Below are 27730 nucleotides of genomic sequence, written 5' to 3' on the forward strand. Positions count from 1 at the left end.
CCAGTGTGCCAAGGCAGGCGGTGGGAACAGTTACCTGGGTGCAGGCACCTAGGGGCACACTGTTTCCTATCACTTCCCCCTAATATACCACTGCAACCCTCACTTCTTTATTAAGAGAAGACCCAAGGTTCACCCAGGATCATGGTTGTCCCACAGAAAGACGACACTTCCCAGTCTCTCCCTTGCAGCTTGGAGGCCATCACAGGGATGTGAGCACAGGGAGGTGGGCAGCTCCTGTCTCCTTTTTCCCATTTCTGCTCCTGGACTGTGGCCATGTGGAGCCATCTCGGACAGTGAGAAGGAGCGTGGCCTCCTAAAAATGACAGCCCCATAAGACATAGGAGCCTGGCTGCTGAGGACTCTGTGAGAGGCAGGTATACTTATCCACCACCAGACCTGTGAACCTGGCTGTCTGATATGGCCCCTAACTCACACTCGAACCGATAGTGTGCAATGGTATTTTGAAGGGTTAAACAACATTAGGCATAAATGTGGATAGAAAAAGATCTGAAAGGATATGTGTCCAGGTATAAACTGTAATTGTGAATCTCTTGGTGGGGAGATAGTGCAGGTGTGCATATTATTTTCTTCTTGGAGCTTACTACTATTTTGCTCACATACTGTATATGTGTTATGTGTATACATATATATTTATATTTATAAATAACATCTATTTTGTCTGAAATAAGGAGAAACTGTGATTTAAAGTTCAAGCATCCAGGGTGGTGATTGGAACTAATAATAAAATTCATGTTTGTGCTTTGGGACACTGCATGCTATTTAGTCTCAGAATCTCAATTTTGGGCCAACAGCATCCACAGGACACAGTGGGCAACGTGTGAGGCTCCTGCAAAGTCCTGAAAATCCCATGGAACGTTGCGGGCAATGGGATTCCATGATACCACTTAATATCTCTGATGATTAAGTGGCACTAAATTTAATTTCATGATTAAATGATTTCATGCCACCAGTATAATAACATTCACGCCTGCCATGTGTTGACACCTTCAGATCACAGCATTTGTTTAGTCTGGCATGACTAAAAGTACTGCTTCTCCAGGGATACTTTGAGATATACACATATACATTTAGTGTGTGTGTGTTTTAAGTTCATAGATGGTAACAGTAATATAGAATGTGCATGAGGTTTGGTGGTGATTGCAGATTCAGAATACTGACTAACAATGTGATAAGATGTAGCACTGTCCTGAGAAGCTGGAGAACAGTCTGAAACATATAAAAGGAGAAAGACTGTGGAATGTACTTGGCTCACAGCAGCACTTGAAGGCAAAGCTTCACCAGGAAAGAAACAGACGAATCTGGGAAAGTCACAGTTATGAGCATTGACCTGAAAGAAACCCACAGCAAGAGCTAGAGGCCACCAGGCGTGACAGATTGACTGTCATTTAGCATAATTGGTGCCAGGTATTGGGCTAGAAGTCAGACAGAAATAAGACCACACAGAAAACTCACTCTCTATGGGGACCAACTGCACCTGTTCATAGTACGATAAAGACTGGGAGAGAAGTTTAGATAAATTTACGCAGAAGTAGATTAGGGAGTGATTAAGTTTTTACTTGGGGGAAGTCTTCAGAGGGTGGAGGTGATATTTTACTCGGTCTTGAAGAATCATCCTCCAGGAGTGGAGGAAGGGGAAGGGAATGCCAGGCAGGGAAACAGCGCGAGCAGAAGCTTGGAGGCTGGCCTGTGGGAACCTCAGGATGGGCCAGGAAAGTGCACTGGGAGGGAGCCCTGGAGGTTCTGCCAGCATGTGTCTTTCATCATGGAATATATAAGTGGGCATTAGAGCTTTACACAGAAGTCCATTCCTATTGCTTTAGCGTATAAAATATCATGACAAGTATCATAAGTGAAACGTCCCACTAATCAATGTATTTGGTATCTACAACTTAAGAAAGAGGTGAAAAGAGCAAAAATGTTTACTCTTAATTGACTACCACACACTGAAAGTTGTAAAACAAAGACTATCACAAGAGAAAAATACTGGATATACCATATAAAAATACTGGATTAGAATCATGTTTGAATTCTGATACGTTTAAGTCCTCACCCATGTGCATAGATTTTTTTTTTTTTACACATTTGAATTTTAAAACTTTTAAGTGATTTATAAGCAGAACAGAGAGAGGCTTTCGGTTCTAGTGGATCCTGCTTGGTTTAGTTTTGTTTTTCTCTCTGTGGGTTTCTTGGTACATGATCAAGCTTACACTGAATGGTCATGAAGACCCAGGTCTGATGTGAGCAGTACCAACCCCAGGACACTGTCACAGGATCCTTGGCCATATTCCAAATTGAAAAACAACAAAAAAATGTTTATTTCTAGCAAAGGTGCAAAAAGTACATAAATCAATTTCATCTCCTTCTATTTCCCTGGAATCCAATCTTCGGACTGTCCCCCACCTTCCCCTACCCTGTGGTGAAAGCTGCTGGCACAAAGCCATGCTGGAGGGAAGGAAGGATCCTGCCAGGTGAGGTAGGTCTCCTTGGCATATGACATGTGGCTGCTTTGGGAGAGGTTCCACTCCCCAAATTAAAGAACCTAGCAATTTCTTATAATTCAGCAACAGGAGTTTTGCACAGAGTCAGAAATGAATGAGGCTGCAAAGTCTTTTGAGACCAGAATGTGATGCACAGAGGTGTCAAACACATCCACACACAGGGGATCACAGTCTGATGGTTCTAGAATGTTTCAATAGCACCCATTTCTTGAAATAACAGCATGAATGCAACCTATCTGTGTATCATGTATTTTCTTGAATTATCCCTACCAGGGATTTAATAAAAAAGTTTCTGAGATTTTCATTATAACTAAATCTGACCTGCAGAATGTTATAATATTTTTTAAGGTCTAGAATACCAATGTCAACTATAACAGTCAACATCAATTTCTGGAATAGAATGGGGTCCAGAGGCCATCATTAAACCAATTATGATTTTCATCACTTTTGCTTCCTGTCACAGTATCTGGCTCCTCTGTCCCAGGAGGTCTCTGTTGTGGACTAGATAATCCTTCATTTTACATAGTCCCTTACACTTTTCTCTGAGGCATCTTAAATTTAAGAGAAAACAAAACACACATTTTTATAAGCATACCTGGCCTTAGCTACTTTAGTGCCTTTTGGACATTATTTTTAAATGCCATTTGAAAAGATTACAAATGTAATTTTCATTTGGAATATTTGTAAATACATAAGTACAAAAGGAATTGATCATTATCTTCTCTTTGATGTTTACTCTACTTTTTCTAGAAACAGACATTCTGTAAATGCATATATTTTGTATTTGCAAATACATATATTATAAAACTGGCCATATTTTTTCTATATATATCTCATCTATATCCGTGTCTATATCTACACCTGTGTTTACATTACTTTCTTCACTTTACTTGTATTATATATTATCTCTAATCACTGAAAATTCTTTAAAAGCATGACTTTGCCCTCAGAAGAGGTTTGAGGGGACAAATGATCTCTGACCATCTTTAAAGCTGTAGACCTAGAACTCTCTGGAAGCTTCTAGGCAATTTAAATCTGTTTCCAGGCATTGAAGGTAACTTGCCATGTGAGCAAAGATGGGGATGCTTTGTCCTAGATGGGCCTTGGAATGGAACGTTTCCATTGCCACCTTGCTGCAACCTGTTAACAGTGATGGATTAGGGCCCTGGGCTCCTCCTCTCACTTGCAGCAGCTGTTCTTGAATTCCTTTTGACTCCTGGACTCCTGTGTTGGAATGGTGACCTGCATTCTCCAAGTGCCAAGCACCACTGGAAATCCTCAGGCGGAACCACTGCCTTTTTCCTGCTGAGACCATAGAGGCAGTGCCAACCTTCTCCAGCAGGTGGCATGACCTAGACTCAGTCCTGGCCGCTGTGCCAGGGGGCTCACTAGGTTTGAGAGTGCTCTCCTATTCCATTCCTCTCCTTGTAATTTAATCTTACATTCTGCCTTTACTGTCATCCCCATCTCCAGCCCTTTCAACTAGCATAATTGTTATGTTTACATCCTCACGAAGCTTGATATTGAATTTTCTGACATTTCAAAATGTTTTTGTATTCATTTAGAGCATGTTTAAAAACCTTCAAAAAAAACCTCAACTACGATTTGGTTGAAATCATAACTTCAAAGCTTCTTTATAAACAAAAAATTTCCACTTCATTTTGATCTCCAGCAGTATCAGGAAAACTTTCTTAAAGAAGTCTCTTCCTTTTTCCCTTAAAGAATATTGTAAGAAAAAAATGGAACCAATAAACCACATAAATTTTCACTTGGACTTTTGGTAAAAATAATAAAATTCTATTAATGAATTTATGGTACTAAACTTGGAAAACAGCTCATCAATATCACAAAATAAGGTTTAAAATACAGCATTCTAAGCCTAGAAAATCACCCACCGCAGGATTTCATGGAGGTAGCGAAATTCTGGAAAGAAGGGCTGTATCATGAGGTGAAGCCCACATATATTCCTTCTCCTTGGACTGCTTCCTTTTCTGAACCCAATCAACCCCTAATCTCACCTGTCACTTGAAAGATTTAAATCCATGTAAGTGCATCTTGGCAGAGTTGGGGAAAGGGTTTGATGTCAGGGTCAGGCGCAACAGCAGGGATGCACTTTGGAATCTGAGCAACAGCTCAAACCCTGGAGACAAAACCCTCACATCAGGGTGAATGCAATCTCAGTTGCATTCTCTGCAGCCATGGCTAAGCCTGCACTAATGCGATTTTCCACGTTTGCTTTCCAAACGTGCCTGGGATTCATCCATGAGATACTGAGTCCTTCGGTCTTGGGTGAGACCTGGAGAATTATCATCTCTGGGCAAGTTGGGAAGCACCGTGTTCCTGCCCAGATGCTTTTCTTCCTTTCAGCCTTTATTGTGCTCACTCGCATTTCCAGGACAAAGCAGTGCAGGGACTGGGCTCCGTGGTAACAGAGTACAGCAAAGGGAAGGATTAAAAGAACCCATTTTACCTTTGTTAGCCCATGTTTTAGTTGATTTGAAGTTGAAAACGTCCAGATCCCATAGTGGTATGGCCCCCTGAAGTAGCAGTTGCAACCCTGATGGGTGAGACAGCACCCAGCCCGATGCCTGGCACTGAGGTGTCCCGTGGACACCTGCTGGCTGACTGCTGAACTCCCCTGGTGGGGCAGTTTCAGTGGCCGAGTGAGTTGAGAACCACAGCTCAATCATTTTTAAAAGGCTCCTGCTCAGGGAAAGGATGGAAGACACAGAGCACTGACTCACGACAGGAGAAAAAGCAGGGTGGGAATTCAGTTCTCGGAGTGGAAGGTCACCATCATAGAGGCAATGAGCACAAATCTCCTAAACTGTAGGTGTGTGTCAGCTGGAACATGCAGACCCAGAAGCTGTGGGAAGGCCTGGCGCAGCCTACAGGGGCTGTGAACAGCCGGAGGACTAAAATCTAAAACCACACTGTCGTTGATGCACTCGAGGAGGAGCCAGGAACTAGACTTAAGAATGCATTCCCACTAAGCCTTCCTGTAACTAAACTATTTTCTTTAACCTTCACGTGAAGTAAACCTATTGCTTAATATAGTTTAGAAAACAGTGTGCTGTAACCTCAACAAATACATTTGCTTTTTTATTTTGAATTCAAAACCTAGCAAGACAGAGTGTCGTGGGATCTGTACATCTTTCTCAGTGGTCCACTGCTGAGCAAAGCCAGATCCTGGGTTAGTACGACCCTCAGCAGGTGCACGTATGACCACAGTGTCCAGGGAATACTAGATGTGTGACCACAGTGTCCAGGGAAAGGTGGACATGAGACCGCAGTGTCTGGGTGAAATGGAAAAATCCTCAGGGGTGGGCTTTTGGCAGCCGAAAGGACAGCTCTTCCCACCACTCCCTTTGCTGGTGGTGTCCATGGGAGACGGGTTCAGCCTCTCAGTGCCTGCTGGGGACAGAGGAAGAGGCTGCTCTGGGGCCCCAGGTTTGAGAGTTGCTGCCCACGGGCCTTTGCTTCACTGCAGGGGACCCACTCACAGCTGCATGAGGTAAAGCCCATTCTGTTCTGCAGAGACCTCCCCCTGCAGCTGGACAATGTTCTGACTTCATCTGAATTTGTCCCCTAAAGCCAAGTTTCGAAGGCCATCCTGTTCTTAGACGTTATCACCATTTCTAACAGAAGTGCAAGATTGCATATCCGAACATTTCAAAACCTGCTATGAAATGCGTATTGGTTTTTTGTGCCTCTCTCCTCAGCTTCCCTTTTTCTACATGTCCTGTTCTGTGCATGCCCTCCACCTGCAGGACACCCAGCCTGCCCCAACAAGGACCTCAGCAAATGTGTGAATTGACACAGGGAAGAACCAGCACCTGGGTCTCCCACTACTCTAAGAGCTGCGATGTCACAGCCTGCCTGGGACTTGGATGGCTTTTTTCTTTTAAAAATTTCTTATCTTGGTTCAGCTGCAAGACATGGGAAATCATTTAATGTGCCACCGTCTCAGCTGTGAAATTCCCACAGGAAAACTGTGCAGACGCATTGGAAATGCAGAACCCTGTGTCTATAGATACAGACAAAATATTCAGGTTGTAACTAGGGAAGAGGATGGTTGCATGCATAGCCCCATCACCTGATCTTGGGATTTCTTTTTCTTCTTCTTCTTGCCCCAGCACCCGGAGCTCTCTGCGTCCTTGCCATTGGCCTCACCACAGAGCAGCCCGTCCAGCTCATCTGTCCCCATGTGCTGTCCCTGAGACGTTTCTGCTGCCAGCCGGTACGAGAGGTTCCTTAAAATGCACACACAGTTTTCAACGGTCTGGAGAACCCAAAAAGGAAACAGAGGAGAAATGAATAAAAACTAACCAGCACGCCACTCTTTCACCATGGAAAAGCAATCAATCTCCATGTACACATTTCTGTTTGGATGCTTTTAGCTACTGGCTTCTAAAGCCTCCCCTGGCAGGAAAGAATGTGGAGAAGCTTAGAAAGGTCTGACGTCCTTTTCTCCTCCCAACGAAATGACTTATCAATAGTAGTTACTTCTATAAATGTCCATCATCGTTGATTGAAATTCACTTGTGAGAGGGGAGAGCTTACAATCACGAGAGGTCCCAAATGTCATGCACTTACATATAGCTGCTGTCTGAGGGTTCGGAGTCCGAGCCACCAAGAGCACAGATATTGGATTTCTGTTAGCCCTGGTGGGTGACACTAACATTCACCGCCTACCAGGGCACTTTCTGGCTGTAAAAAGTGGCAACAGGTGCACACCAGGGTTGTCCCAAGCAAGTGAGGTGCTGTGATCACCTTGAGACAATAATGTTTTCATTCTACTGATTTTTTGAAGATGGCTGACACTCATTTTTTTGGTAAAGAGATTAAACAGTGGTTAAGGGCACATGCTGTCGAGCTGGACACCTGTGGAACCCTAGGTCTCCAACTATGGGCTGTGTGTCTTTGGATTATGCATCCAACGTCCCCAGGACTTAATATCCTCCTCTGTGAAATGGTCATAACAGGACAATAGGACCCAGCTGTTATGTGGCTATGTGGATTAGGTAAGCTAATGTTTGTAGGTGTGGTAGGCAGAGTAATAGCCACCCCCAAAATGTGCACATCCTAATCTCTGGAGCTTGTGGATATGTTAGGTTAAGTTGCAGGCTGCAGATGGAATTGAGGGGCCTAATCAGATGACTGTCAGGCGAGGAGATGGTCTGGGTTATCCTGGTGGGTTCAGTGTATTCACAAGGGTCCTATAAGTGAAGAAGGAGGCAGGAAGGTCACAGTGATGTGACATGAAAAGGGTGTGACCGGCCATTGCTGGCTTTGAAGATGGAGGAAGGGGCCACAAGCCAAGGAAGACAGGCAGCCTCCAGAAGCTGTGAGAGAGAAGAAAATAGACTTTCCTCTAGAGCCTTCAGAAGGAACAGAGTCCTGGATCTGCCATTTAATGAGCTGTGTGGTCCTGGGTAAAGTGCTTCATCCCTCTGTGCAGCTATTTCCTCACGATAAACTGGGGGTGATGAACACAGCACCAACTTCCCAGGGCCAGAGCGAGGGTGAAAGAGGTAATAGATACAGCTCTTTGAATCGTGCCCGCTGCAAAAGCTCATTGAACAGTGCCTCAGAGATGAAGTTGGAGATTCTGGAAATACCAGTTCTAATAACTTCTGACTGCTAAGAGGAGGGGGCCAGTGAACTGCAGTCCATGGCCAGATCCAGCCCGCAGCCCGCACATCATGTGTTATAGGACACAGCCATGCCCTTTTGCTTTTGTACTGTCTGCGGCTGCTCTCGCGCCACAGTGGCAGAAAGAAGTAGCTGTCACAGAGACCGCATGGCCCACAAAGCCTGAAATATTTACTTGCTGAACCTTTGCAGAAAAAGTTTGTTGGCTGAAACAAAGCTGACCTTTTGACCTTCGATCTGGACTTGAAGAACCATGGGAAGAGGGAAAAAATATCATACCCAATTTCAAAAAAGGGCAAAATAATGATGGGAAAAAAATGGAACTGAGCTGTTTTATTTTAAAACACATACCAACTTGGCTATCATTTTTCAGGCATCGCTATGTAATGGTCACCCTTCAAGGCAGGTAACAAAATTCCATCCTACAGACGAAGGAGAGAAGATCTAGGCTGTCGGTAACTCATGCTGGATTGTGCCTTCTCTGTGGTCCTGGGAGGCTGCCAGGATCCACATTCTGAAACACCCCCTCCAGTGACTGGAATCTGGTACCAGGAAGCCGTGCCTTTCCTCTATTACTGGCAGTGTAAAAATCAACTAGGAAAACCAGTTTTCGGGAAATGTCTCTGGAGCCTTGGCCATTCCACACCTTTCTTGTCGGCTTTTCAAGGTTTCACGGGCTGCTAAGCCCAGAGGCTTTGAGTCAACTTGATTTCCTATTTCAAGCATCCTCTCAGCATCAAAAACGGAACTAAAGCAAGTAAACACAGGAAGATGCATGAAAGAGAGAAAAACCTCTCATTGACAGGAGAATGTTATGGCATGAGTCAGAACGATTTTTAAATCAGCTCAAACTGATTTTTCTTACATCAAAAAGACTTGGGAGAAAAAACTCCTTTCTCATCCTGCTGTTCGTCTTCCCTGGGGGTGTTGGCAGTTCTCTGTTTAACAAATGTCTACTGGGGAGTAAATCTGCAGTTTGGAGAAATGCCATATGATCTACCTGCAAACAGGGAGACGATGTGGGGAGGAGCTGGAGGGAGAGAGGGAGGGTGGGGTGGGGGAAGGAGGGAGGTGCAGCAGGAAAGGGTGATCAAGATCATTGCTCATCAAGCCTCCTGGAGGTCAGCAGTCCTGCTTGGGTTGGGTGGGTTACCAATTCAAGAGCTTTTCTCTAAAGGAATGGGGAAAAAGAAAAGAGAAAAAAGACATGGGATACCAGCAGAAGGACTGTGGCATCTGGTGGCTTTGCTTGTGGCATCCGTTGCCGTCAACAGTGCGTTTAGCAGTTCCTCTTGGTCGCCAGGGTCATTTTGACTCTTCATTTTCTATTAGAAAGGGCTAATTTGGAAGTTGTCTGTAGAGTGCTCTACCGTATGTTATCCATTCCACAAACTGTCCTGATTGTGGGAGCTGAGCCGTGAACTTGCATGGAATCCACGCTCTTATCCATTAACGTCTCTGGCCTTAAAAAGAACAAGTACTCATTTTTACCCTCTCTAACTTGTCATCGTGGAAGCTCAGAAGTGACCAAGCAGAGGGCTGAGTGGGAAATTACGGTACAATAATAATACGTTAAAACTCAATGAAACAATCCAGCCAACAAAGCACTGCTGAGCAATTTATCACTTCTGACCCTTTCAACAGCCTTGGTGCTCAGCTATGATTATCCTCCTTGTCACAGAGTTAGGGTCACTTGGGTATGGTCCTCCAGCCAGTGGGAGGCACAGATGACCCAGTCTGCCAGCTCTGTCCTGATGCCATGCTGAGGGCCGTCCTCATTCCATCAGGGATATCCTGGTCTTCTGACTCCAGCCCTGAATACTCCCAATTATTTCAACTTCCTTTTTAGGGGAAAATGTGGATATTAAAAGAGGTGATCTCCAAAGTGTCCTGATCATCTGAAATATCAGAAAAGAGATGTTTGTGTCATGGAGCACGTTGGTTCTTGAACCAGTGATGGTGACAGGGGCACTTGGCTTAAGGATGAGGCCATTGACTCTTATTTGCACCTGCAAGGTCCAGAGAGGGTCCCTAAAGCTCTTTCAGGATCCATCACAGCAAGAGGCTTAGTCTCCCAGTGCCCCGAATATGGAGATGCTCAGCATTGCTGTCCCAGTGAATTGCCTTCAGTAGCTCTTTCAAAACATCACGTGTCTAATGTGCTAAGAGGCATCTGTAAATACTCAAGACATCTTGACTGGTCACGTTTTTAGGGGTTTAATTTTCCTGGCAATGATATTAAAAGGTCTAAAATGATCATTAAAGGCTCCCATGAAAGGAGAATGCTTCAGTCTTTAATACGTTGCATTTTGTCTTTGAAATTAATCACACAGTAAATGAATGGATGTAAACCTAACTGAATGACAGTAACAAGACAGAAGGCAGTGTTCCTAACTGGAGTAAACTAGTACCCAGAAGATACCTTGGGTCCACATCTTTGGGGAGTAAAGCTCAGGCATCAGTAATTTTCTAAATTTTGTGGTAAGTCTACTGTGTAGTCAAGATTGAGAAATGCTACACTAACTTAGCCACAAAGCCAGTTAATAACTCAATGAACAGGATCACTCTTACTAGTTCTGTATGTGACTTTCCTACTATTTTACATTATGCCAGATTTCTGATTAGCGAGAGTCCATTTCAAAGCTCCATTTACTAAGGCAGCTTCTTAATCCAAGATGCACAACCAATCTCCTAATGAACTTTCAAAGGTACGAAAACTTGAGACCAGACTCAGACATTCAGATCCAGAAGGCTGTAATGGGATCTGGGCAGATGTGCTTATTAACACTCCAAAGGCACTGCTGATGAAGAACAGGGGTTGAAAACATGGGAGCAAGGCTGTGGTTCACGACCAGGTCCAGTTTTGCTCCCTACAGGACAGGTGGCAATGTCTGGAGACATTTTTGTTTGTTACAACTGGGGTGGGGCTGGGGGTGCTACTGGCATCTAGTGGTTAAAGGCTGGGGATGCTGCTAGACGTCCTACAATGCACAGGACAGCCCCCAACAAAGAATTATTCAGCCCAAAATGTCAGTAAGGGTGGCTCTTGAGAGACGCTTATTAAGATATCATGTTTATCACATGTATTACTTTATTATTTTTATTTTTATTTTTATTTTTTTTTACTTTTGGAAGTAATTCCTTTATTTTCAGTTGAATTTGAGTTTCTGTTTTCTCTTTCCCAAAAAATGCAAATTGGAGACGTGCCCACTTCTGGAATTCAGTGATTTCTGGACAGGTAACCAAGATTTCTGTTTTATGTGAGGACTCCCAACTCTTTGGGGATCAGAGGACTTTAACGACTGATGTATTACTTTAAAAAGATTGGTAAAGTCTGTGTTTATATGAGGATATTGTGAAAATACTTTACAAATTTATATCTAGTCGGAATGAAAACTAATCTAATTAAGACAAAACAAAACAGCTCAAACATTGAAAGAGTCCACTCAATTCTATTTTGGCCTGTGAATTAAAATAATCACTAGGCACTGATGATTTAACACATTGGCAGGTTCGCTTATTTAGCATTTTGACATTAATTTAGATTTTTGCAGGTATTTTTAAATGTCACTTAATATTATGAACAGTTGTTAAAAAGTTACCTCATAAGAATATAGTATTATTCAAATTTTAGGTAGTTTTACTATCCCTTTGGCTTTTTAAAGTCAATTTTATAAAATAAAAAGTAGAGCTTGGGAACAATGTGCTATGCAAAAGTTTATACGTTCATCTAAAGTTTTACTCATTGCTTATCAAAAGCTGGGTGTGTAGTTCTAGGTTAGGATCAGAAGCCCTGTGTGGACAACTCTGGATTCATACAAAGTGCAGACTGAACACATGTACGTTAGCTTCTCGGTATTAGCCGCTGTCTAGTCCCGGGGTGGCTTTCTCCTCTAACATGCTTGGTCTATGCAAACACAACCCACCTTGCTATCGATCTCGCTGCTCCCCAGCGCAGCCTGGATCACGTACAGCAAGGCGTCCGTGAGCCCCTCACACTCGCGCATCCTCCTGCGGGCCTCCTCCCCCGCCGAACTCACATTCCTGCAAAGACAAGGACGGTCAGCAACATTCACAGGTGTCACCAAGAAAACGTCCTCCATGACCAATTCCTCTCGTAGGTTTTCAGAAACCACTCTTTCTTTTGCTTTGTAAAGAATATTTATCAAGAATATAGGTTTAACGAGCAGAAATGGCTTCAACAAACACATTTTAGACTTAGGTAATGTCACAGATAACTGAAGTGCAGAATTCCTAACACGTGATCTGTCAGAATCCTGTGACTGCTGCGAACAGGAGGCTTTCAGAAAGTCCTCAAGGTTACCTTCATTTACAATTGACGGGGGAAATCACAAGCTTTTTGATTCCAAAGATTCTTCTTCTTTGAGAAGTTTGAAACATTTTCAAAGACAGAGTTTCCAACTTACGGAAATATTTCAGTGATCTGAATGGCCCAGCCAGGGGCCTAGGAATTTATCATGAGGACATAGTGGTTTCTGTGACAATTCAGTCATTGGGATGCCATGGCTGCTCTTATGGGAAGGACTTGCTCCAGGCTCTTTCCTGCACTGGCACATGCTGAGCTGAAGGCAACAGATGGGCTATTGCAATGGAATGTACAGCTATGAAACAGAGACCTAGCCCGACAAAAGCCATGAGATAATCCTAGTTGAGGGTGAGTCTTTGGGTTGCTTGTAGTTATTCCACCAGATGACAGTTTGTTCCTCCTTTCCTACATATAGTTAGGATTTGGTTCCAGTAGAGAATTTCTGTAATGACTGGCTATGGAGAACACTGCCTGCAGCAGGGATGCTGGAGGAGGTGAGTCCTGAAGGTGCAAGGGCATGGAAAGAATTGAGACCATGGGGGAGGGTGATGAAGAAAGAATGATCTAGGTAGGGCAATGGTTCTCAAAGTTTTGGAGCCTGAGAATCACCTGGAAGGTGTGTTAAGTACAGATTGTTGGGCTCCAGCCTGGAGTCTCAGACTCAGAAAATCTGGGGTAGAATCACCTGATTTACACACTCTTGGTGATGCTGATGTTGAGAACAGTCTGTAGCTCCTTGGGGAGGGTTGGGATGGGGATGGGCAGTGCTCTTTGCTGACTGCTAGGGCAGCCTTGGGACCAATCCCAAGGATTTGTGAGCTTCGAGACAGTCTGGAGAAGAAGTTGAATAGAATGAATCTTCACGCACACACTGTAATTGATGCAGGTATTCTCATTTTATTTCCACAACATATTTTGCTGTTGTACTTAAATCTCTTTTATAGATGAGAAAACTGAGCCTCCAAGAGGTTGTCTGAGGCCACACAGATAGTAAGTGAAGAAGCTGGAGTAAAACCGATGTCCGTGAAGGAGAGAAAGCAAGGACCTCGAGCCTGACTGAGAATATGGATGGACTATTTTTTTAGGAATTAGAATAAAATAAAATAGGCCTAATGCTAAAATGTTACCGAACATAAATGTTTTCTTTGATATCTAAAAAGTTACATAGGATGTATTAAAATAGGCTCTATCAGCATTTTAATGTAACACTGGGAAAGGTTATTCATTCAAATTAGTATTTTTGGCATTTGCTGATCTGAAAGTATAAACAAAGTTCCTCATTTCCTTAGGTAATATAACCAGGCAAATATTGGTAGCATTTTTACGTAAAATTTTATAAATTCCATCTCGTGGTGGCCAACCTTTGTTTCTGACATGATCCCTGGTTGAGGCAAGGCAGGGGGTGGGGAGGAGGAATTCACTTTCTATCAGGGAGAACAGAGGCACATTGGTATTATTTTAAGATATAAGGATGACCCTCATAAAAGAGCATTTTAGACCATTCCTCCTTGAAATAATTTTTAACAGGCTGGGCTTTGAAGGTGTTAGAATAGTGTGTAAAAAATTCTAATCAGATCTCTTTGGCCAGAAGAACATGACATGGTAATGTACAATTATATCTGACTCTCCGTAGTTTCCAAATGGAGATTTATGGAATCCAGACTCAAAAGCACCTTAGGGATAGCTTGGATACACTCTAGTCTGAAATATCCTCTGCACTTTTCCTTGACTGATGGGTTCGGTCTTTCCCTCGAGTATTCTTATGATGGGGGTGGGCAGCTTCCTGATTCACAAATAAACTTCATAATGATCAGCCCAAATTTCTTTGCATGCAGATCCAACCAAAGGGAAATAATAGGAGTGACCAACTTTATCAACATTAGAAGTTGTCAATATTAATCTTTGCATTATTCTTTAGTTTAGTTTCTATTCGATTCTAGTGCACTCTCCTCCAAAATTTAAAAAGTTATCAATTGGCTACTATATTAAAATGTGTAATATATTGAGAAAAAAAAGATATTAGTGAGTTAAGTTCTCAGGAGAGAAGGGGAAGGGACTGAGACTCTCTCTCTCTCTCTCACACACATGCACACGCACACTGTGATATGGAGGGGGGGAAGGAGTCATCACAGTGTCAGCAGGTATGGTGAGGCTCAGCATATATTTTTAAACAGATACAGGAGTGCTCATGTCTCTTTTCAACGGGTAACTGTTGCCTACAAGCCTTTGGGCTTGGGTTTCCACTTCATTCAACTATTCCTGAATGCGGGAAACACATTTTAAGAGAAAATTTGGTTTTCTCTTTGGAGGCAAGGAAGGTTTCCTGTTCCTCCTTCTTCCCCACAAACTCAAGATCTACTCATTCAAGCACGATTTTTAGCTTTTTATTAGTTGTTCTTTAAGACTTTTGATCAACATGTCAAGGCTAAGACATGTCAGCTTATGATAAAAATATTATACTCATGTTACCAGAACATTGTAAAGGTATAAGCATCACAACTTTATTGCAGCTCAAATTTTGGTTTCTGCATATTTACTACGAAACCTAACCACATGCTTCGCTGTTTGAAAATAGAAACCCAGGTGATCTTCTGTGTTGATCACCGACTGGGTAGTTAAAATCATGATCCTAAGTGCATGACTGAAAATGAGCCAATGTCCAACCTACAAAATTACTCCTTCCTGTTGTAGTTTAACCATTTTGGGGGCTGCAGAAGACAATTCCCCAAAATATGGCACTTTGGCATGCTGAGTGCTTTGAAAATTGAAAGGCCTCAGAAATAAGCCTTAGGACCAAGGTCTCTCTCTGACCTTCCCCTGACTCCTAGTGTTTCTGACCCTATTTTCCTGAAAGCACCAGGAGAGACTCTGAAATTTTCTTATCTAAGAAAACTCCCTTTCAAAAGAAATGCAATTGTCTTAAGACCCTCCCTGTCTAGGAATCTCATCAAATGACCAAAAAAGTTGAACCTTCAGAGAAGTCAAGAAGTGGAGAGTGGTCAGCATGCCCAGACTGACTTTTCATCTACTCTCCTGAGGGCCACTCTGAACAGTAAGATTACCTGGGAAGCTGCTGCTAAGACAAGCTTTGTTCCTGTACAGTGTCTCCCCTAGCCTTCCCATAACTTATCTCAGCTTCCAAAGAAAATCATTTACAAAATAATGACTGCCTCTCCAGTCCACACACCTCTCCACTATGGACAGTAGTCAAGCCTCAACCATCTGGCCCCTTTGGGTCTCATACTTCTAGTTCCCTCCATATGTGCATTAATACATTTTGCATGCTGCTATGTTTTCTCCTACTAATCTGCCCTTCGTCAGTTCATTTTCAGGGAGCCTTCAGAGGGCAAAGGGAGAAGCTTTCCCTCTTCACCCCTATACCACCTTCTGCCCATCATGAGCAAAGTGATTTGCATGTCTGGCTAAAAATTGGTGCAGCAAAATTCTATGCATAAACATAGCATTAAAATAAATACCTGCAGATTATTTGCTAAAAGCACAAAGATGTGTATAATATCTAATTCTTAGACATAATCTTTATAATCTTGATTGAATTGTCAGTTGATGTGTCATTTGGAAGTTTCTACTTAACATGGATTCTATAATCTTTTAATCTAACAGATGAAAATTGAGACACAATTTATTTTTATACCTTCCAACTAAAAGACCAATCTCTCTCACTCCTAGTTAGACTGCCTCCTTTCCCCTATCTTCAGTGCTGTTTGACATCTCATTTCTCTGAGCCTCCATTGCTCACTGCGCTTATTTAAACCAAATTCAACACAGAGTGCTGCTCTCATAGCACCAAAGTGGAACTTAAACCATACGTTCAGCTGAACGACTGTGGTACTTTACATGAAAGAAGTGTCTCTACTTCAGATGGCAGGATAGGAGCAATCCAATCACAGAGAAAAGCAAGTGAGGAGATCTGGGGAAGCCAAACCTCTCCCTTCACACTCCCTGATTCTTTGAACCTCTGTTATTGATCACCATTGATTTCGTATTGGAATTATTTAGGCTGTCACCTTAGTACTACCCTGCAACATTCTGGAAGGTAGAAAGCATGTCATTCTTATGTGTATACCCAGCACTTAGCTGAGTGCCTGACACGTTGTTGGTGCACAGTGCAAGGTGGCTATTCTAGGTGCACTCAGCTCTTCCCTGGGATTGACATGCAGGAAACCGGGGGCATGTGTAGACCATGACTGATTTTCCTCTGTGCTCCATGCTTATAGAGTAGTATCAGACGTCTATTCAACCAGTTGAATACAGGCATTTTTTGCTGTAACTTGTGTTCTGCCACTACAACCCCCATCCTGGATCATTCAGGGCAGTATCAATTTTCAAAGAAAGGAAAAGCAATTGAAGATAGCATATAACATCAAGAGTAAAATTGTTTAGCTGAGATATGAACTCTCTTGTGGTTTTTCATAATATGGATTGAGTGCTGGACAGAAATGCACAATTCTGTGGCCCGGAGCCAATCAGAAATGCCCCAGTTTCACTCTCATCTCCAGCCCCAGGCTCGGAGGAAGAGCTTCCATGCTCTGGTTCAGGGCTAGATTCTCTTCCTATGTCTGTTACCTCCTCTTCTCTCCACCTCAGCCTTTATGATCTGGCCTCCATTGGAGTCAGCTCATACCAAGCCCACCCCCAGGCCCTTGAGCCCTGGGTTCCAGCCCTGCTATAATCACTGTTGCTCCATCCGTTGACTCAGCCTTTTGTAGCTCTGGCCTGGTGCTCACTGGGCTCCTTGCTCTCATCTCCCAATTTATAATCAGCAGAGCCCAGATGCTCGGTCTCTGTGTGGTGTAGGCCTGCTTCCTGAGACCATATATGGATTTGTGGATTGGGGCTGGGCTACCCAAAGGGCCTCAGAGAGCAGAGCTGAGCTTATTTTAGAAAACACAGATCGTCCCAAGGCAAAGCTGAAATATGAAGCCACATGCTTAGTATGGTCTTGATGGAAACCCAGCAAGGCAGGCAAGGGAGAGGCAGAACCCACTGCAGATGACAGCACAGACCCAGGGGATACCCAGGACCCCTAGGGCACAGCTCAGAGCCTCCAGACTCTCCACCAGGGATGGAGAGAGGCTGCCTGGGCTTCTGAGGCTGCACTGACCCCTCTGCCTGGAATGTCCTTCCTTCTGCCTCTAAACCTCTCAGTCAGAGCTCCACCTTGCCTCGGCCTCTCTGTAGCTGTAGGCATGAGCTTCTTGCAGAGCACCTGTAACACTTGATGCTTGGAGCTGGTCTCTCATGACCTCAGGGAGGGCAGGGGAGCATCATGTTATTTGGTTGTTGGTCCTTTGCTCCCCACTGTGTAGCACTTTGTCAGAATTCACTGAGTAACCATGGAATGAAAGAGCGCAGGATTCTTTGCAAGCCTGTCTCCATCTAGACCAGCAGTTTTTTAACCAGGGTGATTTTGTCCCCCAGGCAATGTTGGACAATGTCTGGGTGTCTGGGGACATCTTTGGTTGTTACAACTGGGTGTGCATTGGGGGGTGTTATCGGCATCTAGTGGGTGGAGAAAGCCAGGTCTGCTGCTATCATCCAACAGCGCTTAGGACAGGCCCCACACAGAGAAGGGCAATGGTGTGCAGGCTGAGCCCTGGCTCAGGGCAGCTGGGATCCCCGAGGGTCTCACCTCACATGTGCTGAGCCCAGCAGTTCTCAACCCCCTGCTGCATCGGAATCAAATTTGAACCTGATAAAAATACCAAGGCCCAGGCCCTTCTATTTCAATGAGCCCAGACCTCAGTGCACTCTACTGCTCTCCAGGTGATGCTGAGACACACCAGAGTGTGAGAACCACTGTCTTGGCCCACAGTAGGAAACTGAAATATTCACCGAATGACCATGAAACCAGGCAATCATCTGTGTGCTACGTGATACACAGACTCTGAACAATACTCGGTAGGCTCTTCCTAACAGGATGGGGGCATGGTGGCCCCCACACCCAACGGTGACGGTGATGGCATTTAGACCAGTGGCCTGAGGCTCTCAATAGTCAACCTGTGAATGATCAGAAACAACACTAAACTTGCGAGGGAAGATCTAAGAAGAAAAATAGTAGAGATAAATCAGTTCAAATCAGCAAACCAACCAACCTTGACTGGGCAACTGCTTTGTTCCACACCCAATACTAAGTCTTAGGATAAAAAGTCCAGCATATATTTGATGTGACTAAATATGATATTTTTAACACGTAACTAGCAGTAGGAAGAATTTGGGAACCAATCTCTCTTGGAAATGACACCTAAGTGTGCAATAGAAAATGGATACAGGCTGAAATGGGTGAAGATGTTACTATTCACCTGTTTCAGTAAAATTTTTTCTTATGTTGTAATTGTGTACATTTGGACATCAGTTATTTTTCTTAACATTTGGAGCAGCAAGTCACGGGTGTGACTTAAGTAAGGACATGGTGCAGTAAATGTATTCCCAACAAGTAAGCATTCCGCGAATTCAATGGAAAGCATTTAACAAACATACGTTCAAATGCAAAGGGCAAGGCTTCAGCCACACACAGTCCCAGGTGGACAGCTGGGGAAACCCGTATGCAGACTTCTGACTCACAGAAAGTGTGACATAATACATTCGTGCTGTTTTAAGTTGCAAAGCTTGTGGCAATCTGTTACAGCAGCAATAGGGAACTAATACAGATCCTATAGCTTGTTTTACCACACAGTTAATGGAATTCTTCTCCACACCAACCCTAACGTTTCACACTCCACCCCTCCCTGGAAAACTGCTTATTAATTGTGGGCTTATGCAAGTTTCAAGAAGATATTTATAGATGATCAAATAATTGTATTGCTTTGCTCAAGAACAAAATGCCACATGTATCAAAGAATTAAAATTTTCCCAGGGCTGGGGGTGGGGGAAGTGGTGACATATGAAACATCTGCTCTCAGCTATTCTAGGCCAGGCTACTGCTCGACGTCACTCAGAGCACACCAAGGCCGTTTGCATAAGAACCACTGATATGTGGTGGTAGTGATGCACTTTTTGAGGCAAAAGGATTCTGCTTGAATATATTTTGCTGCATTCCTAATCTCGTTAGCTACAAGAGTGCCACTAAATTTGTGGACATCAGCTTGGTGCAGACGGCTCTTCTGCTTGGTGGATATCCTTCCCTCCTGCCAGAAGAGGCCCCTGAGAACCACAAAATGGGAAATGAGTAAGTTGGATTATAAGTGAGGGAAATGAAGATGCTTCTCCTAAGCTCTGCTTGAGTGAAATCTGCAGTGTGGCCTCATTATTTTAAATGAATTCCCAGAACATTATCTGAAACATGAATTATAAGTACCAAGCAAGCATTAACAGTATTAGGATTAGCCATACCTCCGTAAACTTTTATTGGGTACAAATAACGGAAGGCTGAATTTACTTGAAAACCTCTTGACTTCTCTCTCTCTAGATGTATTTGTAAAGCTGCTACCTCATCACAGCCAAATCAGAACAATTTCCAGAGAAATAAGTTTCCCTAATTTTTTTTAAAAAAGGATTAACACAGTCTTGCTGTTTGGATTACTACATACCTTACTGTCTTCTCCCTAGGAAGGCACTTTCTTTATAAATCAGGACAATGATGACTTGGTAATTGCTTTGCTGAGCTGCAGGGACAGAATGCTTCAGTAGCTAAACACCAAGTACCTACTGGGCCCGGCAGTGAATGCTGCCGTTCTGCACTCAGAGCGGCGATCTCTCCGTTCACAACTGCACATCCCCACACCCACGCATAAATGCAAACCATCAGAAAGAGACAGATGAGCTCCTCTTTCCCTGAGTATTAAACACTGACCTTTTTCAAGACTGCCTGGGTCCATGTCTGCTGGAGTTAGCTGTGCATTAGGGAACATTGTTCTAGAGAAGCCTAGAGCAGAACCAGATATACCTGAGTAAAAAGACACCCTCTTGCTGTCGAGCACTACCTTGGGTTTTAGCGACATGATTCCAATTAAAATTGATGGTTGCTACAGCGTTAACTGCTCTGTGAAATGTCTGCTGAAAGTTTCCCATTGGGCTAAATTACAAGGAAAGCAGAAGGGGAAAAAGGGTGAATGCTGTGTGGCTAAAGCCATTAACTGTGAGACTAATTGTGTGTGTGGTCCTTTGTGCTCCACAAACAGCTCACAGTTGTTTTTTTTCTAACTTGCAGTACTCCTGTCATACTTACTGCTGGACTTAGACTTTTTTAGTGACGAGATCGCTTCTCAAGCTTGGAGCCATGCCATGTTGTCCAGTGCCCTCAGCCAGTGCTCACCTATCCTGTATTCCACTACTGCCTGAAAAGTTTTACTCTGTCACATTCACGGTGGGCTCAGAAACTCTGGGTGCATCACATGCTGGAAGCCCCCCCATTCCCAACTTTTGCTCTTGCACCTTGGCTCCCCATCAAGTCCATGCACTACCGCTGCCCCTGCAGCAAGCATTTCCATTCTGGCTGAATGATTTGCCAGCTGTGGCCCAAGTGTAAATGCCACAACAGCAAGAAGAAAATGTCACGTGTCAAAATGCAAATTAAGTTCAAAAATGAATTAAAACTAGTGTTTTCTTCCTTCTCTGCTAGACCAAATCATTCCCGGTCAACCCAGGTGTGATTGCATATGACCGATCACAAAAGCTGAGTTTTAAAATATACATAATAAATCAATATCCTAGGAAACACTGGAAAATAGAAATGCAATATTCACTTCACCCAGTACATGGTTTCTAGGAAGATGAGCATCCTGTGGCTTAATAAATAATGCCCAAGGCCGATGTGATCCAGTTCCTTGCATTTTGAATACTCCATCTTCTAAGAACTAAAAGAACAAACCTGACTAACAAGGGATTACAGGTAGTCGGCTACCTGCCTTTTAAATGTCAGATTGTGGGTTTGAAGACTTTCAAGATTTGGCATCATGCTCTAGATTATTAATAGCTATTATTAAAACAACCTTTCTAACTTTCATTTCAATTTATCACCTAATTCCCCATATGCAGTCATGTAATCTTTCAATTTATTTACTTGCAGGAAATATTAACAAATTGTACTTCAAAGACTTATTAAAACTGGGAATCATGTGTCTGTTAAAAGTTCCCTTATCTAATGATAAGTTCTCCTTGAGGTACATTTCTTATTTTCGTGATTGCTTTGATCACTCATGGATAGCTTATTAAGTACCAGCAAAACCACCAAAAAACTGAAAGTATCTTCAGAGGCAAAGAACTTCATGTACTCTGTGTCTTATCTCCTTTGTCCGTGCAATTCTCTGCCCTCTCCAATGCTGTTTTGTTCCAGGTATTTGTGGTTGGGTTGCTGTCATCAGCACTTCTGATGTTGTGTTGACTGCTCGCTGTCCTTGCCCAGCCTAGCGGGTTAAGTGATTGGAAGAGGTAGCTCAGGCTAGGAAGGGAGAAGCAGAAGGCTCCTGCTACTCTGCTGCTCTAGGACCCCCACCTGCTGGTGTCCATCCCTCTCTGCCGTTTTTGGTCTTTTTTATGGACTGAATGTGTGTCTCCCCCAAAATTCATATGTTTAATCCCTAACCCCCAAGGTAATAGTACTAGGAGGTGGGGCATTTGGGAATTGCTTAGATCATAATGGTGAGCCCTTCATCAATGGGATTAGATCCCAGAGAGCTCTCTTGCCCTCTTTCTGTCCTATGAAGACATAGGAGAAGGTGGCCATCTGCATCCTGGAAGAGAGCCCTCCCTTATGAGAGGGAGGCTCCAAGCATGCTGGCACCCTGATCTTGGACTTCCAGTTGCCAGAAGTGTGAGAAATAATTTCTGCTATTTATAAACTATCTAGTCTATTGTACTTTGTTATGGCAGCCCAAACTGACTAAGAGGGTCTTCTTACATTTCTTCCCTGGAAAAAACCCTCCTTAAATTTGTGGCAAAAATGCTAACAAAAACTGTCCTCAGATCAAAACATCTTAAGCCTCATGTCCAAATTGGAAGGAAGTGATTAAAAAATAAAAACTACCTTTCTCTTAATCCCTTAGAAATTTACTCTTATCTGCTAATTGCTATCTGATGAAATCAGAAGTTTGACAACTCACTTAGTAGTCTTTTACTTGGGCCAAAGAACATGATAAGTGGTAGAAAATCCAGACTCCACTTAACTTGGCTGGGGATTATTGTGGAGCTCTAGCTAGGTGAATACTCTAGAAATAAACAAACAAAATTTGTGGCCAATGATAAAAACTGCCCAGAATGTCTGTGGCATTTAGAATGAAAATATCTAGTGTGGAGGTGGTGAGAGATAGAAAGAAGAAAGAAAAACTATTAGAATACGTATAGACTTCATATAAGAAAAAATATACAGAGAATTCAGTAGAACTAAGGTTACTTGGCCTATTTTTTTTTTTTTCCAGAAAGGGAGAAGGATATACATTTAATATCAATTACTAAAATATGTTTTTAAATTTCTGGAAAACTTATTAAAAGAAAGCAGGACCAGGCTTCTGTAAAGAGAAATACCAATGAGGTCTTTCAAGTTTATGCCCTGGTCTTACTTGCTACATCAGAACATTGTTGAAAAAGTCAGTAACAGAACAGCTCGAAGAGTCTTTGTTTTTTAACATCAAGGCTGCTATAGCACCTGTAGAGTTTGTCGGCCTCTGTGACTGTCAGGACTACACGGCCTCTGTGACTGTCAGGACTACACTATTTCTTCTTCCTTGTCATAGGGAGAAGTCTAAAGATGTCCCTCCAAGATTCATACCATCTGGCTGTTCAATCAAATACTAATGTAGGCACTGTGGTGAAGGGGCTTTACAGATGGAATTAAGGTTACTAATCAGCTGATCTTAAAATAGAGAAATGAGCCTGGATTCTCCTGCTGGGCTCAATATAATCACATGAACCCTTAAAAACAGGAGAGTCAGATTGAGAGGTGTGGCTGCAGAGGGAGCAAGAGACAGCAGGATGAAGGAAAGAAGCTCGCTATTGTGGCTCTGCAGGATGAAGGAAGGGGACACAAACCAGAGGACAGGATGGCCTCTAGAATTTGACAACAACTTCTGTCCAAGAGCCAGCAAGTAAATGGGGCCTTTGGTCAACAACTGCAGGAAACTGAATTCGGTCAAAAACCTGAATAAGCCTGAAAGCAGTTTCTTCCCAGAGTTTCACAGTTGAGTCTGATCACTGACACCTTGATTTCAGACTCGAGAGATTCCAAGCAGAGAAACCAGCCAACCCCCTGGGACTTCTGATGTTCAGAACTTTGCAGTAAGACATTTGTGTTGTTCTAAGCCATTAAGTTTGTGCTCATTTGTGATGGCAGCAATGGAAAACTACTACATCCAAGTAGGACCAAAAAGCTCACCATCGTACTTTTCATAAATGTTCATTTTGACAATTCTGCTAAAGTATTTCAAAAGTTTTAGATACACTCTTTGTTTCTTCACATGGGGGCATTTTAGATGCTCTGAATGACAAGTTGAGACATAGTCATTAGGATTTTTAGATGCCTTTCGTTGCAGGAATAGTAAACTCAATGAGTTTCTCACCAACGCTAGGTAACACCTAAGAGGGACTTTTCTTGGTTTACTACCACCAGATGGCTTGCACTCAATATGAGCATAGGATAATGGCACCACTGAGTGTATAATTGCCTTTTACTGCTTTAGTTGTGAAGGGCTTTAGTTTTCGAATGCTTCAAAAATCCGAGAATTGTAAAGCTGCATAGAAAGGTCAAATAGCAAAGACATTTCGAGGAGCCACAGAGCATCATTAAAAACAGGTCACAAGTTGGCCATGAAGCTTAGTTCCATTGTCTATCTTCACTGCATTAAATACGTGCTGCAATTAGATGGCTTTTAACATGTTATAGGACTTGTGTCACTCTTTTTGTTTTGAGCAAGTGTTACGGTTTTACTTAAAAATGGTACAGTTAACCAGCTTGTTGGCCACCCTGAGAATAATTAGAAAACAAAAGAGAGGACTGTGCCTTCCACCCTTGGCCCAGGGCACATTTATTGTTCAGGTTTCACAGCTCTTAGTAAATGGTGATTCGTAGAACTCTGGAATAAACTATCTAAAATGACATCATAGGAAAAATGTCAAGACACAAATTCCCCATAGAAATAATATAGAAAACAGCTTCTAGAAACTCAAGATTTTTCTAAAGCCCATTTTAATATAATTGCTGCTCTTACTATCAACCTTTTATGTGTGCTAATATGGAAAGGTTTTTAGAGATCTGTTGTTCAATAAGGAAAAAACAGTTACAGGAAAGACAAAGTAGATTCAATTTTTGTACCAAATGGATGTAGGGAGAGGATCCTTATGTAAAATATTAATGCACTAGCTATTAGACTAGAAGATCTAGTGATCAAATGCCTTCATTTAATCCAACAATTTGCTAAAATTCTCCAAGAACCACACTGTACTATTTTGATTTTAATCACAAATACTCACCATGGAATATTTTAACAGAATGTAATAAAAGTTAAATATATAGTGTCAGGTCATTCCAACTCCAAAGAAATTTAAAATTGCTGCCATGTTAGATCAGAGTTTTCACCTTTTTTTTTTTTTTTTTTAAACATGGACATATCTCAAGGGTAATGTGCCCATAACTGACGCTCTCCTATGAGCAATGGCCACTCACCGTGCGTGTGTCAAGGTGCAGTTGGCTGTGGGTAACATGTGGTTACAAACAAGCCAGCCACACCTTACCCCTGTTCTCTATCTGGTCCGTATCAGTGGGTAGGTGGAGACACCTGCCTCTAAATTAGTGTTGGTCAGTGCTATTGTCTGAATTGTTTTTGTCTCCCCCACAAATTCACATATTGAAACCTAACACCCAAAGTGATGGTATTAAGTGGTGGGGCCTGTGGGAGGTGATTAGGTCATAAACGGGATTAGTGCTCTTATAAAACAGGCCTGAGGGAGCTTGTTTCCCCCTTCTACCATGCGAGGATGCAGCAAGAAGGTGCCATCATTGAAGCAGAGAGCAAGCCATCACCAGACAATGAATCCGATGGCACCTTGATCTTGGACTTCCTAGCCTCCAGAACTGTGAGCAATAGATTTCTGTTGTTTATAAATTACCCAGTCTACACCTGAACAGACAAAGACAGTGAGCCTTTTTTCTTTTTCTTCTTTGGCTTTTAGTTCTGAATTTCCTTCACCATGGATACCCTGAGTTAAACTGGTGATGAACAGAACAGGAATAACAAGAGTGAAAACAGGCCTTTACAAAGTATATTTGTGGCCACAGTGCTAAAGAGATGCAAAAGAGGAGAAGATGAAAAAATCAAGGGGTAAAAAGGAGATAAAAGTGAAATAGGGAAAAAGAACAGTGTTGCTAACCAGAGCCTGCTTTGGGGGTTTCTCTAGTGCTTGTGTTGCTATGCACTGCATCACTCGCTGTTCAGATATGTGTGTTGCTCGTCCTGGACTCCTTTCTTTCCCACAGACCTCCAATGGGTCAGCCCAAGTCAGCTGGGACTTCAAAGTACTTCCAGAGTCCTCCTCCACGGCTACTGTAGTGGATTGAATTATGTCCCCCCAAAGCTCACTGAAGCTTGAATTGTGTTCCTCAAGTTTTATGTATTAGACACTTGGTCCCCACTGGGACTGTTAAGAGGGTGGGAAATCCTATTATGGTAATTGAAAGGTGGAGCCTTGAAGAGGCAATTAGATTGCAGGACCATGCAGTAGTGAATGGATTAAAAATGGTGGTCAGGGGTGTGGTTCTGAGGACTTTAAAAGAGGAGGGTCTTCCTCTCTCTTTTGCTCTCTCTGCTTCCACCATCTTACAATGTGACACCCCTAGGTCACTGTTGCCACCACCAGATGGACTTTGGACTTCCCAGCCTCAGAAACTATAAGCAATAAATTTCATTTTTCTTTATAAATTACCCAGTTCCATGTATTTTGTTATAAGCAACAGAAACGGACTAACACAGCCACTGCCTCACCCATGCCACCACCATCTCCTGTCTCTCACAGGGTTTCAGCTGCTTTCCTCTTTCCTCCAACTGCCCAGGGTCGCACCGTAGAGTGGCCACAGTGATTCTTTCAAAATGTACCTTGGAGCACAAGTCCTCCACTCCAAGATCTTCTGTTTCACTCAGACTCCATATCCTTACCACGGCGCATGCCTGGAATGCTGCTCGTTTTTCTTCACTTGGCCAATCCTACCCATCTTTCAAGTCTTTTCCTCAGGAGGGCCTTCCCTGTTCCCCATCCCTCTGACCAGCTGAAGTCTCTTTGTTCTATGTCCATTCAAAGTTCCCTTCCACAATTCCCACCCACTTACATTACTTTCTTCCTGCTTCCATCTTACAAAGCCCATGAACGCAGGACTGTGCCTTTCTTGTCCCCATATGTCACTAGCATCTGGCACACTGCCTGGGATAGAATAGGCACTTGATAAATATTTGTTGAATTGAAAAGACTTCCCATTGTGTCTCTAATCAAATCTGAAAAACAATACACTATCCCAGACTGACCTGGAGGGGTTGGGTGACAGATAAACTATGTGAGGAATTAATCCATTCATGAGTTCATTCCTTATTTATTAACACGAGCTGTCTCAATTTTGTTGGGGAAATGTTGATCTAGAGGTAGGACCTTTATTAACTTGGATATACAGGATGCACAAATCTGATATTTTTTTATTCCAATTTAGTCAAGAAGCTATATCTAATAGTCTAAAGTAAATTATGATTTGGAAAAGACTGTAAATGGTAGATAAACCCAGAAGTGTTCAGGAGTTGCTGTGCTTTTCCTTGCTTGTTAGGTCTCTCCATGTCTAAGACAAGGTTAACCCTGTTGAACTTAACTGGGTGATACTCTAAGCCCAGGTTTACTATCTCCATGGAGCTGTCGATGAGCACTGCAAAATAGGTGAAGACTAGTGTATTAGTCCGTTTCTATCGCTTATAACAGAATACTTGAAACTGGGTAATTTATAAAGAAATGTAATTTATTTCTTACCATTTCAGAGACTGGAAAGTCCAAAGTCCAGGGAGCACATCTGGTGAGGGTCCTGTCCTGGGGGTGACTACTGCAACTCAGGGTATCAGATGGTAAGTATGATGGAGCAGAGAGTGGCTAACCTCCTCATTCATTCACTGTCCTTTTAAAGTCCTCCAAACCACAGCAATGACCACCATTATTAATCCACTCACTACTGCACAGTCTTACAATCTTATCACCTCTTCAAGGCCCCACCTTTCAATCACCATAATAGGATTTCCCACCCTCAACAATTACA

At 42.9% G+C, this 27730-nt stretch overlaps 1 protein-coding gene across 1 annotated transcript in view; it reads right to left on the reverse strand.

The window, feature by feature from the left end:
* CTNND2 (catenin delta 2) overlaps positions 1-27730 on the reverse strand; it is a 934064-nt gene that overhangs the window by 132862 nt on the left and 773472 nt on the right. The window contains exons 13-14 of the mRNA XM_063085434.1: positions 12101-12218; positions 6616-6801 (exon numbers count right to left, since the gene is read on the reverse strand). Coding sequence (XP_062941504.1) covers positions 6616-6801; positions 12101-12218 — 304 coding nt within the window. The remainder of the gene's footprint in view (positions 1-6615; positions 6802-12100; positions 12219-27730) is intronic.

This window comes from Cynocephalus volans, chromosome 2 (assembly GCF_027409185.1).
Source record: "Cynocephalus volans isolate mCynVol1 chromosome 2, mCynVol1.pri, whole genome shotgun sequence".
NCBI classification, from domain to species: domain Eukaryota; kingdom Metazoa; phylum Chordata; class Mammalia; order Dermoptera; family Cynocephalidae; genus Cynocephalus; species Cynocephalus volans.